This window comes from Tetrao urogallus, assembly GCF_951394365.1.
Source record: "Tetrao urogallus genome assembly, chromosome: 1".
NCBI lineage: Eukaryota > Metazoa > Chordata > Aves > Galliformes > Phasianidae > Tetrao > Tetrao urogallus.
The window spans coordinates 8,251,606-8,264,073 of record NC_136813.1 but is presented as its reverse complement, the minus strand read 5'-3'; the positions used below and the strand labels follow the sequence as shown (position 1 = coordinate 8,264,073).

Here is a 12,468-nt window from a genome sequence, read left to right as displayed (position 1 = left end):
GTAGCTGATTCCCTTGAACATCACTGACGTCATCATAAAATTCATCAATCTCATCTCAATCTTATAATGATCCTGCCTCCGGAGAGGCTTTTGACTGAAGATAATGCTTGTCAATAAATGTAAGTGGTTGAGTTCCAGCTAAAACAGAGGGAAATAACATGTAAGCAAACAGTGCATTTAAGGCTACCTGAATCAGACACACTTTAGAGATAAATTTAAAAAATATATATTTCTTTTCTGGCTGAGATGCCAGCTCCTAACTTATCCATTCTAACTTCCCTTAAAACCACTGATAAGATCACTGAAGTCATAAGGTTACTTATATGCTTCAAGTTTGGCATGCCTACCTACTTTGTGAAACAGGTGCTGAAAAACACTGTCAGACTTAACAATTGCTGGTGCTGTTGTTGTTTCGAAGACTGAAAGAAAAAGAAAAAAGAAAAGAACATTGTCTAATTTTTTGGGATGTTCACCTTAACTAGAACCATAAACTCATAGAATCATAGAAATGTTTGAGTTGGAATGGACTTTTAAAGGTCATCTAGCCAAAACCCCCTACAATAGACATAAACACCTACAGCTCCATCAGGTGCTCAGAGCTCTATCCAGCCTGACCTGGAGTGTCTCCGGGGGTGGAGCATCCACCACCTCTCTGTGCAACCCGTGCCAGTGCTTCATTAGAAGCTGCAGAAACAAAACAAAACAAACAAAATGATTAGGTCATATAAACTGATGGTCAGACATGGCAGGCTGGATTGCCCCTATATTGTAAAGTAAGCCAGATAACATCTCAGCAAAATATTCTCCAGCTGTAGGAAGTATATTAAAATTCTTGCCGTGGCTAATTCCCTCACAAATTCATTGACAATTCCTAGCAACTTCTGCGAAGAGCTAAGCAGCCTCAAATTATCAGGTGAACTGAATGAGATTCAATGTTTAAAAAAAGTCAGAATAATAATTCAATAAAATTGAAGCACAAAGCCCAGTGGAGAGTGTTCCTGTAAGAATTAAGTTATTGAAGTTTAAGCAATCATATGCAATAACGCAGCTGAAATATTGTTTCATAATAAATACTACTGCTGATGCAAATCTGATTCATTCTAGTGGCTACCATAATTAACAGCATGGTTTGAGAGCGGTTAATTTAGAGGATGAATAATTGGTTAAAACAAGTTCTGTGTATTGCAATGTAATATCCTTGTTCAATTTTCCACTTAATTTCAATTAATATGGGTTCTACATGTATTCCACTGTTGCAGCTTTTATGCCTATTATTTTTAATTAGAAAAAAGTGATACCTTGGTAGAAGAGAAAAAATGAACAACACTCTATGTTCTCCCAAGCTTATTCCATTACAGATATTTCAAGCTCATATCCCTTAACTATACATAATGTTAAACATTGTTCCTGAGGCTGACTGGAACTGGAAGTGCCAATTCCAGTATCATGCAGAAGGCAAGAAAGGAGCGAGGTGCCAAGAGAAGTGGTGATGCCCCATCCCTGGAGACACTCAAGGTCAGGCTGGACGGGGCTCTGAAAACCCTGATAGAGCTGTAGGTGTCCCTGTTCATTGCAGGGGCAATGAACAAGATGGCTTTAAAGGTCCCTTTCAACTCAAATGATTCTATGAAATGCCTGTACATCACTATTTTCATAGCATATCTTGCTTTCTCACACTGTGCTGCTCCAGCAGCCCAGGTGGGCGGGTGTATGCTCCATGCCTGCTTCTCTTTAGGAGAGAGGCTCCAATAACATGGACAGAGAATTCTGTTTTGGTTTCTTTCATTCCTGGCTGCTCCCATACTGAGCTCCTTAGGGACATGGTTCAGAGGGAAATATTGGTGGTTGGTGTACAGTTGGACTAGATGATCTTAGTGTTTCTGGACTTAATGATTCTATTAATCTATGATTCTATGGTTAATGGCACTGCATTATATGATGCTGCTGAAGGAATTTTTCTTGTGCTTTTCTCAGGAGCTGCAGAAGAAAATAGAAATGGTTAACCAATTCTGGCTTAAGAGGATGAGAGTTATCACCCAGCCTACATCATCACACTCTTCATGGACATTTTAATGTATTCATCTGCACTGCATCATTATCATCACTTTTCAAATGGAGAGTTGCAAAGGACCTAGAGACTGGAGAGTTGTTAGCATAGTAAACTTTTTATACATTTAAAAAACCTGTGCCTAGGTCAATCTGTTCAAACAGTATTGGTGACCATTCTCTGAAATAGAAGTATCACCTGCAAGGCCGCCATTGTATGCAGCCCATGTTAGCATCTCCACCTCCAGTATTCACTAAAAAGGTTTCTGAGGTGTTTCTGTGAGGTGTAGAGTTGCACAGGGAACGGCATCAGCTGGATAGTAAAATTGCAGTAGTAAAACCAACTGGGCAGTAAAATTCTTATTTTTTAAATTGTTATTACTGTTTATTATTTTTATTTTTAACATAGTCAATCTGCATAGTGATAAGAACTACAAGCAGCTTTAGGGGATGTTTTCCATTATTAATAACTAACCCATTAGCAGATGCCTAAGGAGCTGGTTGCGTTTCAGCCCTGCTAAATACCTAAACACCTGCTTTGTGATGTTCCCTGGCAGGCCAGATGACACTGAGGACGCAGCACGTTCAGGACTCCAAGATGGGCTTTGTAATCAACGCGATATACTCAATGGCTTACGGCCTCCACAACATGCAGCTGTCGCTGTGTCCAGGCTATGTGGGCCTTTGTGATGCCATGAAGCCCATAGATGGACGAAAGCTGCTGGAGTCTCTCATGAAGACCAACTTTACTGGAGTCTCTGGGGACATGATCTTGTTTGATGAGAATGGTGACTCGCCAGGAAGGTAACGTTAACATTTGTCAAACTATTTAAACAGCAGACTTGCTGTATGCTGTAGATCATTCACACAACATCAGAGCTATGATCTCATTCCTTGTTTTTCATATTTTTAGACTTTCTGAACTTATTTTTTCAGAATAACTCTTTTTATCACTGTGCATTTTTAATTATATCTAATATTATAATTGGAGAAAACAGATGAGTTTTTCAGGCACTCAGTCTTTTTCTGTGGGTGGCAAACCATGAGACCCTCAATTTTCTGTTTGGAGACTATAATGTCCATCACAGTGTTACTCTTTCTCTCTTTGGGTATTTTAGAATTATGTGTTTTAAAGGTAAGAAGTCATTACTTGAATAATTAACCATAGTTCCTTTACTAAGAAAGCTAAAATACAAAAGATATATTGATTAGTCTGGGATTTTTTTTCTGATTTGAATAATTAAAAATCTGCCTAGTTACCTTCCAAATGAAGCAGTACCATGTGCATAACACACTAAACTTGTAATTCACAGTGTACTGCTGTAAACAAATTAAACAGAGCTAAACATGATTTGCTGTGGCATACATGCAATGTCCATATGGAAGCACATACTCAGAATACTAATGAGAATTTTTCTAGTTTTCTGCTACTGAACTGTCAGAAGATGAACAAGTGTGATAGCATTTGAAGGGTATTTATTTTTTCCTTCTAGTTCAGCAAGTAGATTCCTGCCTCATTTCACTGCATTTACTCCAGTTTGATTGAGGCAGTCCTTTTTGTCAACATTATTGAGAAGGTTTTAAATGTCTGTGCGATGACTAGAGGGAAAACTGGTCATCCTGTGCACTCATTATTTGCATTCCCTCTAATGTAAACTGAAACAAAAGAATTAACTATAGAACAGAATGGGACAAGAAAATAAAATCCCATTGGTCAGAATACTCTGATATTTCAAAAGTTTTCTACAATTTCAGAAATTATTTTTTTCTTGTTTTATTTGAAAACCTGTAGTGTCAACATTTTCATCAAAAGATAGCAGGCCAGACACATGCAAAACAGTCTGCTTTAACCAGTCTTTTGGAAGCACACATTTCTGAAATCTTCAGACTCAAACTCTAAGGAGGCGCCTCATGAGCTGTCAGGAAAACTCAAACAGAGGAACTCAGGAAATGAAAAAAAAAAAAAAAGGTGGGAATTTATTGTTAGCATTGTTTTGGTAAGCAAGGCTATCTTCCATTATGCATTTCAATTTTTACAAATTGCTGGATTCTGAAGAAAATTACTCAGCCTGGATATTTTTTTCTGACAAAATCTGCTTAAAATTTGTCACAGACTTCTCTTAAAAGATTTGTGTTTGATTTTAGTGATATTTAGGTGCAATTAATTGTATCCTATATTATTCCTATCTCATTTCCACTCTTATAGAAATAGTGAAGTGTGCAGTAAATAAATAATATGAGACACTATACACCAATGACAACAGCTAAATTTTGCAAAGGGAACCTTATATTTACCTTTTTTTCATGTTGGCATTCTCAGCAATAGTGTTTAGATTCCATTCGCCTGAAGGAATTTAACAAATATTTTGGTGTCTTTATATTCAACGTTCAATTCCAAAAAAAGATGAGGAAGGAATTATATTGTGCACATTCATTTGCACAAGTCACAGTAAAGCACCAGTGTTTCACTGGAGAGCATGGAGCCTCCATATTATGAATCTCAGTGTAATGTGGCTTATGGAAAGTCCAGCCTCATTAGATGCATATGAGATACAACAGTCTCTGCCTCCTCAAAATAAAGAAATGTGAGTACGGATAAAATGTTTTTCAGAGCTTGGTTACTATAGAAGCACAGGTCTTTGTTCTCTCCTGTCCTAAAACTGTCACATCATTAAATCCATACTATGTGCTTAAAGTAGCCAATAATGAGTCAAAATTTACTTTTTAGTGAGAAGGATTTATAGGAAGTTCCATTTCTAATTCCCAGATCTGGATAGTTTCTCGTCTTTTGAGCACTGCCAAATACTGTTTGCTACATCTGGGAGATGGTGCAGTTGTGATGGAATATCTCATCTTCCCTGTTCACTTCTGTTGCTAGCTGCATCTTCACTTTGTAAAATGAAATGTAAATCCTCACAGCTGTACTGTGGTAGTGGTGTTAAGCAGGAAAACAGAATGTAAAAAGCCTTCCTGACCTAGATAGCTCTGGATTTTGATGTATACCAACAGGGTTTTGACATTATAAAACAGATCACTAATCTCACAAGATGCTTCAAATCGTGGCCCTATCCCAAAGTTCTTTATGAGTAAGCTGAGCTTTAAGCAGATAGATAGTCAAGTGGAGAGCTTGTTTTAGGTGAGATGAAGACATGGGAAAAAAGATCAGTATGGAAGCAGCAGCCATGATCTCTCAGAGTGATAACAGCTGTCTGCAAATATTAAGGAAACTCCAAGAAAGAAAAGGCAAGAAAAGGCAAGAAAAATAAGTTGGTGATGTCTTGTCTACTTGCTACCAACTGAATATGGATTCCCAGCAAACTCATGGCACTTCTGTTTAGAAGCAAGTGTTTTGCACTGTGATTAGGGCACTGCTGGAAATGTGTTATTGCACCATCTGGTCTCTCCTATCCTAAAGTGACAAACTGTCCCTGTGGTATCTCAAGCAAGCTCCAGGGAACCAGTGATTCATGAACTTCTGCTATAGAAATGAACTTCCTGAGTCTGGTTTTTGCTGTGAATCTACCAATACTACTCTCTGCAGAGGTCTTGTGAGAGACTACATACTGAGGCAATAGGTTTATTTACTATGTCAAGTTTCTTTTCAGTATCTCCCCTGGGATATAAGCATAGAACTAGTCTACGGCTACTGGAGGGATAATCATTTTAGTTCCAGTGGCCTGATAAACATTGACAGTACTTTTGTTTATCTGCCCATAAAACTCTGAATTGACAGCTTCAACAAAGCAACCTTCAGAGGAGCATTACAATTTCCTGATAATATGGAATTAAGACTCCGCAAGGGCTTCTGGGCTAACATTTTGGTTGGTCTGTTTAATGCTTAATCAGACCATTATTATGTTTGTAAACCTCAGCAAAAGCAAGCAAACAAACAAACCCTTGCAATCTTTTTTTTTACCACATGAAAAATCAACCTGTTTATTTAGATTTATGTATGTGTTTATTTAGATTAAATGTATATGTGTCAGTCTGATATTCAGCCTTCTAACTTTGATAGGGCATCCGAGTATCAAAGGTGTGGACATTTCCTCCTTTATACAAGACAAACATTAAAATATTCTAAAATCCAGGATAATAATAATTTTTCCTCACTAGCTGTGTCATTGCTCATTTCTTTTTGTTTTGGAAAGAGTAAGATTCTCATAGAATTGTAGAATCTTAAAGGTTGAAGAAGACCACTACAATCATCTTGTCTAGTCATCAACCCATCACCACCACTTCCATTAAAGCAGGTCTCTCATGATATGGACAATGTCATACTGGTCATCCACTCAGGCTCTATTTCCATTTTATTTCACTGTTTGCTTGCAGTCCTGATCCTGTGTTGCAGGTCCCTGACCTGTGTTTGATTTTGGCATTGACTCCCTGCCAAACCAGTTTCTTCTCTGAGACAATTAGATTTTATCTCCTGGTTTAAAACATTCAGGGATCCATGTCTGGAGAAGTTTATCAAAGGAGAGCTTTACTGTAGCTTTTTTTTTTTTTCAAATCAGCCCAGAAAAATTATTGATTTTATAGACTAACTACTGCTTGCTAGTCTCCAAGCTGCTTTTGGAGTGACCTACATTTCTGGACATTTTGGTTTTTGCCTCACCATAGTGAAGTTTAAATCTCTGAATTAAGGTATAAAAGAGCTACAAAGACGGTGAAGGTCTTGGAGGGCAAGATGTACAAGGAGCAGATGAGGTCCTGTGATTTGTTAGTCCAGAGCAGAGCAGGCTGAGGGGAGACCTTTGCAGCTTTGTGTTGGACTCAGTGATCTGCGTGGGTCTCTTCCAACTTCAGATATTCTCTAGTTCTATGATTCTTAAAGTATTACCACAAAACTTTAGTATCTTATTTAAGAGACTGTTTGATTTAATGAGCTGGTTCTTTTACTTATCTGCAACTTCATAATGGACTTCATAATGTGCACTCTAACAATATCAGTCTTAATCCAGCTCTTTCAATATGTTTTCCTTGGGAACAAATTTTGAGTCTACTGCTGGGAAAAAGCTGACCTCTCGTTTATGAACCAGGCAGGTTTCTTAAGCCTAGGATTGCACTTACATTCTCAGTTTATAGTGTTTGCTTAGTGATTTTCAAGTTGTTTACTCAAATCACTGCAAAATCCTCTAAAGAGAAGATAAAGAAAAGATGATATCATCACTTCAGGAGTTGCCCAACTTTCCAGACTGGACTACAGGGCAGGAAGGTGGCCTGATGTTAAACATGCTAGAAGGAGGCTGATGAATTGTAGGCTGCCCCACAAACTTTCTTTAGGACTCTATGGGAGCTAAGAAGAAAGCATAGGAAGAAGGAGAAATGTGAACCTGAAAGCTGTGATCAGCTCTGATCTACTCTTAGGTCTTCTGTTCCCAGATGTCAAAGGAGTCTTACCCAGAAGCCACTTAGGACTGAGGCCTAGGTACCCTTTCCTTTCATAATGAAGCCTATGAAGAATTTAATATGTTCTGATCACTGAGGAATTATATAAAAAGGGAAGAGTGTCCTTTGTATGGTACAGAATAACATTTGATGCTGCAATGCTGTAAAAGAAAAATATAGGTGCAAGTCTCAGCTCCATTCTTCAAACAAGACTTAATGCCTGGATTAAAAGGCCTAAGCACTGTCACTTGCTCAGGTCTCCCTGAAGCAAGTCCCAGAGTTCTGGAATCTGTGCCCAATGAATAATTCTTGACACCTCTTCAGGTATCACACCCACCCTGCATCATGCAGTCTTACAGCAGCTGAAGTCATAGAATCATAGATTCATTACAGTTGGAAAAGACCTGTAAGATCATGTAGTTCAACCATCAACCTGCCACCATGCCCACAAGCCATGTCTCTCAGTGCTACATCTCCACAGTTCTTGAACATCTCCCGGGATGGTGACTCCACCACCTCCCTGGGCTGCCTGTGCCAGTACATCACCACTTTTGCTGAGAAGAAATGTTCCCTAATTTCCAGTCTGAACATCCTTTTGTTTTTCTCAAGATATGAAATCATGAATTTTAAGAAAATGGGGAAGGACTACTTTGACTATATCAATGTTGGCAGCTGGGACAACGGTGAGCTGAAAATGGATGATGATGAAATATGGTCAGAAAAAAATAATATCATCAGATCTGTCTGCAGTGAGCCCTGTGAAAAAGGACAGATAAAGGTAAATATATTTTCTACTTATTTCAGTTGTATGCATAGGCTTGAAATGTGAAAAGAAATTCTTTCTATCTCTTTCATAGAGGCGGTATCCCACACCTTAATTAAACTGTACAGACATAAATTTAGTTCCTGCTCACATCATGGTCATTTCACAATTTTCATAAGTTGCTACTGTTGTACTTCTGTATCTGTGAACTGTTGTCTTTTTTACTCTTATAATCCAAATGCTTTAGAGCAGATATTGTTTGGTGCTGTTTTGTTTTGTTTTTGTGTTTTGTTTTGTTTTTTTTTTGCTGCATATGTTAATAGCATCTGATTCATGGAGTGTAAATCCCTGGCTGGGACTTGTCAGTACAACTACAGGTAATTCGTAAATAATAATTGCTACTAATTTAGTGCTAGACATAGACACCTAAACTGGGCCATTATTACTCACACATCTGCGGTATCTTCAGAGAACATCGGTAACTACTGCTGCTTAGAACTGCGAGAGAAGTAAGTAACTTTTTTTTTTTTAATGATACCTATTTTATCATTTCCTTTCTGTCTTAGGTTTTAGATTCTTTTCCAACCTCCCTGTTGGTGGTGTGAGGAAGAAAGATAAATGATTCTGTCATATATTAATTGTACTCTGTTGTTCTGGAGCATTCCATGAAACAAAGCAGATAAAAAATCAGCAAGTCCCTAACTTGCCTTGCAGTCATTTCCATAAAAGTCTGTGCACTGAGAGGATTGTCATGGACAATGGAATGGCATGAACTGAAAAAGAAAAAACTTTTCTCCAGTGTTGACATGGCACACTTGCAAATCTGGGAAGTGGCAAGGGCTGATGGGAGGCTGACCATGCTCTGCAATACAGAGAGTGAAACACTTCTGTCCAAGTCTTGCGTAGTTTTAGGAAGTTAGTGTGGTTTATTCACTGGCTGGTCTTTTGCAGAGTCAGCAAACTCCATCAGTTCAAATCCATGTGCCTTCAGCATAGTAGATACATGCAGTTATGTCAGATTTCCAAATTTCATAGCCAGTGGAAATACATAGATTATTTCAAATCAGGAGTTGTTTATCCTCAGTTAAGATTATAAAACAGTTGAGAGTAATCTTGGTTTAGAAACACATTTATTTTCACAGCCAGGACATTTGGTTCAGATGGAAACAACTTTCTGCAGACACATGAGGGAAGGGAGGATGACTTACACCCCCAGTAACTAATCATAGTATGTTAGCTTGCTACAGCTACTAAGACATATATTCAAGAGGAAAGAGATGTACAAACAGGTATTACTGCAGAACTGCTTACTGACATGCTCTGTAACTTGTTTCCACAACTCAGGGGACAGAAAGAATCTTCAGTAAGTTTCCTCCCACCTTCTGCTTGTGCTTTCAAGGATTCTCCCAAGACAGTTATCACAGAATCATTAAGATGGGAAAAGACATGTAAGACCATCTAATCCAACTGTCAATTCTTCTCTGTCAAGGCAGTTTATCACACACACACATACTTCAAGCCCAGTGTTTGAAATGTTCCTTATGCTCTGCTTTAGGCAACCGACTGTGAATCTCAAAGTTTACTGTATAATCTTTTATCTTCATTGCATTCACAGATGGTGGGGAAAGCTGGATCCTGCCTAACTTCTTGGTGGCTTTCTTACAGGGTTATTTTGGAATGAGTTATTATGAAGGAATTTGAAACTTTCAGTGCAATGAGATGCTGTTACTCAGCAGGGTTTTGTGTAACCATCTGAAGCGGAGGGTAAAATCCAAACATAATCCATTTGTATACATTCAAAATTGTGTAAAGACATATTATTATTCAGATAGTAATAATTCAACTGGTTCAGTGGATTAGAAAGATGACAAGAACATGGTAAAAAAAAAAATCTGTGTTTTTTTTAATTAAAAGGGACAGGAAAGATTGTTTTACTGTTAAAAAAATGCTCCAACAAAAAATATATATATTCAAGAAATGGAAAGTAAAAGGATGAAGATATGATTTTATAATGGACTCTGATTTACGAACAATTCTTTTCTTCCTAGAGAAGGATACATAATCATGGTTAGTACTGGATAAGAAGTGCTGAGAGTACTAGTTTTCTTTCTAATTTTTCAGATTCTAAGTATTCTATTAGAAGGTGCTAATTTGGTGAGAAGTTTAACATGAAACTGTAAATGAATTGTTTTGATAGAAAAGGTGTTTTCATAATACCATATTGTTATTAATTTGACATTTCACTTTCTTGAGTTGTAAAATGATGGATTTTATAAGGCATTATTCACCAAAATATGTCTAAAATTAGTACAAGCTTCCTGAGAATTTATTTTGACAAACACAAGGAACTTTTAAAAGCTCCATTGTTCAAACTTCTTGTTTTAGATCAAAATGAAAGAAATCCGAAGATATGATTTTTCAGGAGGGCAGATACATTGCTTTGCAAGCAGATGTAATCTAAGGTCTTAGAGAGCAAAATATTTATGCTCTTATGTTTTTTCTTCAAGTTTAGCTAATTAGGTGACTTTTATCTCCTTTCATCCTCTACAATTTTATAAACAAAATTCAAATTTCAAATTTTCAAATCCCCCCTATTGCTGATGAAAAAGATACAAATTGCACTTTTTGTTCACTACAGTTTTATAAAGAACAATGTGAGCAAGACAGTAATTCTTCTTTATACTAAATTGCATTTCATTTATTGAAATTTCAATAAGGACATTTGGTTTTGAAGTCCTCTTCTAAATACACCACTGCATAAAAAACATAAAAATACCAAATTTCAAAAAGCCAACAAGTCAGTTTACTCCTTGTGATGTAATTGAAAGTATTTGTTTTAAAATTGTTTAAAAACAACAAAGAGATTGGGAAGCTTTATTTAAAAAAAAAAAAAAAAAAAAAAAAAAAGCACAGATAATGATAAATAAGGGTCTTGAAAAATCTACATCTCAATCATGAGTATGTAATGACATTTGGCAACAAATTATAAGATGAGAAATCAGGTCAGATGTTAAAATGGACTAAGATAACATTCTCATTTCTAGGAAATTAGAAATGTAGTAACCTAAATAGTTCCAGAAACTATGTTCAATTTGATATTTGGAAAACAATCAGTTTTAACCAATTACTCAGAATTGAATGAAAAATAAGCATCCAAAAATCTTCGGATAATAAACACTCAAACTCTTTTCAGTCTGTGCTCAGTGCCAGGACAAGAGGCATTGGGCACAAACTGAAACACAGCAAGTTTCCTCTGAGCACCAGGAAGCACTTGTATATGTGCAGGTGCTGGAGCTCTGTCACAGGTTGCCCAGAGAAGGTATGGAGTATCCCACTAGGAGATCTCCAAAGGCCACTTGACATGGTGCTAGGCACCCTGCTGTGGGTGTTTCCCTGCTGGAGCTGAGGTTGGGCCAGATGGACTCTTTTTGTGGTTCTGTATTGGCATCTATACTTCTACTGGGTTACTGGCTTCTTCTGGTATATACATGGTGTGGGAACGGAGAACTTGTGTCACTTTTTTGGATGAACAACATATGATATAATATCATATCATATCATATTGTATCGTATTGTATTGTATCGTATCATGTCAGGAGTTCTCTTCAACAACAACAGCAACAACAACAACCTTGCTTAGAAAAAAAAAAAAGAAAAAAGAAAATTAGTACTTGGGGCAGCATGAATGTACATTTATGTTGCTAAATCAAATGTCAATTTTTATCTCAGGTGATTCGTAAAGGAGAAGTGAGTTGCTGCTGGACATGCACTCCTTGTAAAGAGAATGAATATGTCTTTGATGAATACACGTGCAAGGCCTGCCAGCTTGGCTCCTGGCCCAATGATGAGCTTACAGGTAAACAAGTTATGGGTGTGCTTATGTTGTCAATTATTATGTTCATCGGCTAAGCTGAAGAAACAAATAGCAGATACAGGTGAGTATGAGGACTCTTTGTTTTAGTCAGATTAAGCCTGGAGATATAACTGAAATCTGAACTCAAACTGGTATTTGTTATCTTTCTTCAAGTTGATCCAGAAGCCCTTAGTTTAATTCAGCTGCTCTCTAAAGACATAAATACATAAATTGCAAGATCTAGAAATAAAAAATCTAGTCTTAGCATTGAATTTGAAACTGTACTAGCACCAAACAGGTTGTGTATCTCATGCCCTTCCTCAAACACACTGAAAAATTAATAATTATCAGAGAAATTATTAAAGAAAGTCAAACTTTATTCAGTTTTATTAACCTCCCAGGCAGGTAAAGAAGAGTTGTG

At 37.1% G+C, this 12,468-nt stretch overlaps 1 protein-coding gene across 3 annotated transcripts in view; it reads left to right on the top strand.

Moving 5' to 3' along the window:
- GRM5 (glutamate metabotropic receptor 5) overlaps positions 1-12,468 on the top strand; it is a gene marked incomplete at both ends in the record, with an annotated part of 228,678 nt that overhangs the window by 181,486 nt on the left and 34,724 nt on the right. For all 3 annotated transcript variants that reach the window (XM_079545734.1, XM_079545733.1, XM_079545732.1), the window contains 3 exons: positions 2,604-2,850; positions 8,041-8,209; positions 11,924-12,050. In XM_079545734.1, the coding sequence (XP_079401860.1) occupies positions 2,604-2,850; positions 8,041-8,209; positions 11,924-12,050 (543 nt within the window). The remainder of the gene's footprint in view (positions 1-2,603; positions 2,851-8,040; positions 8,210-11,923; positions 12,051-12,468) is intronic.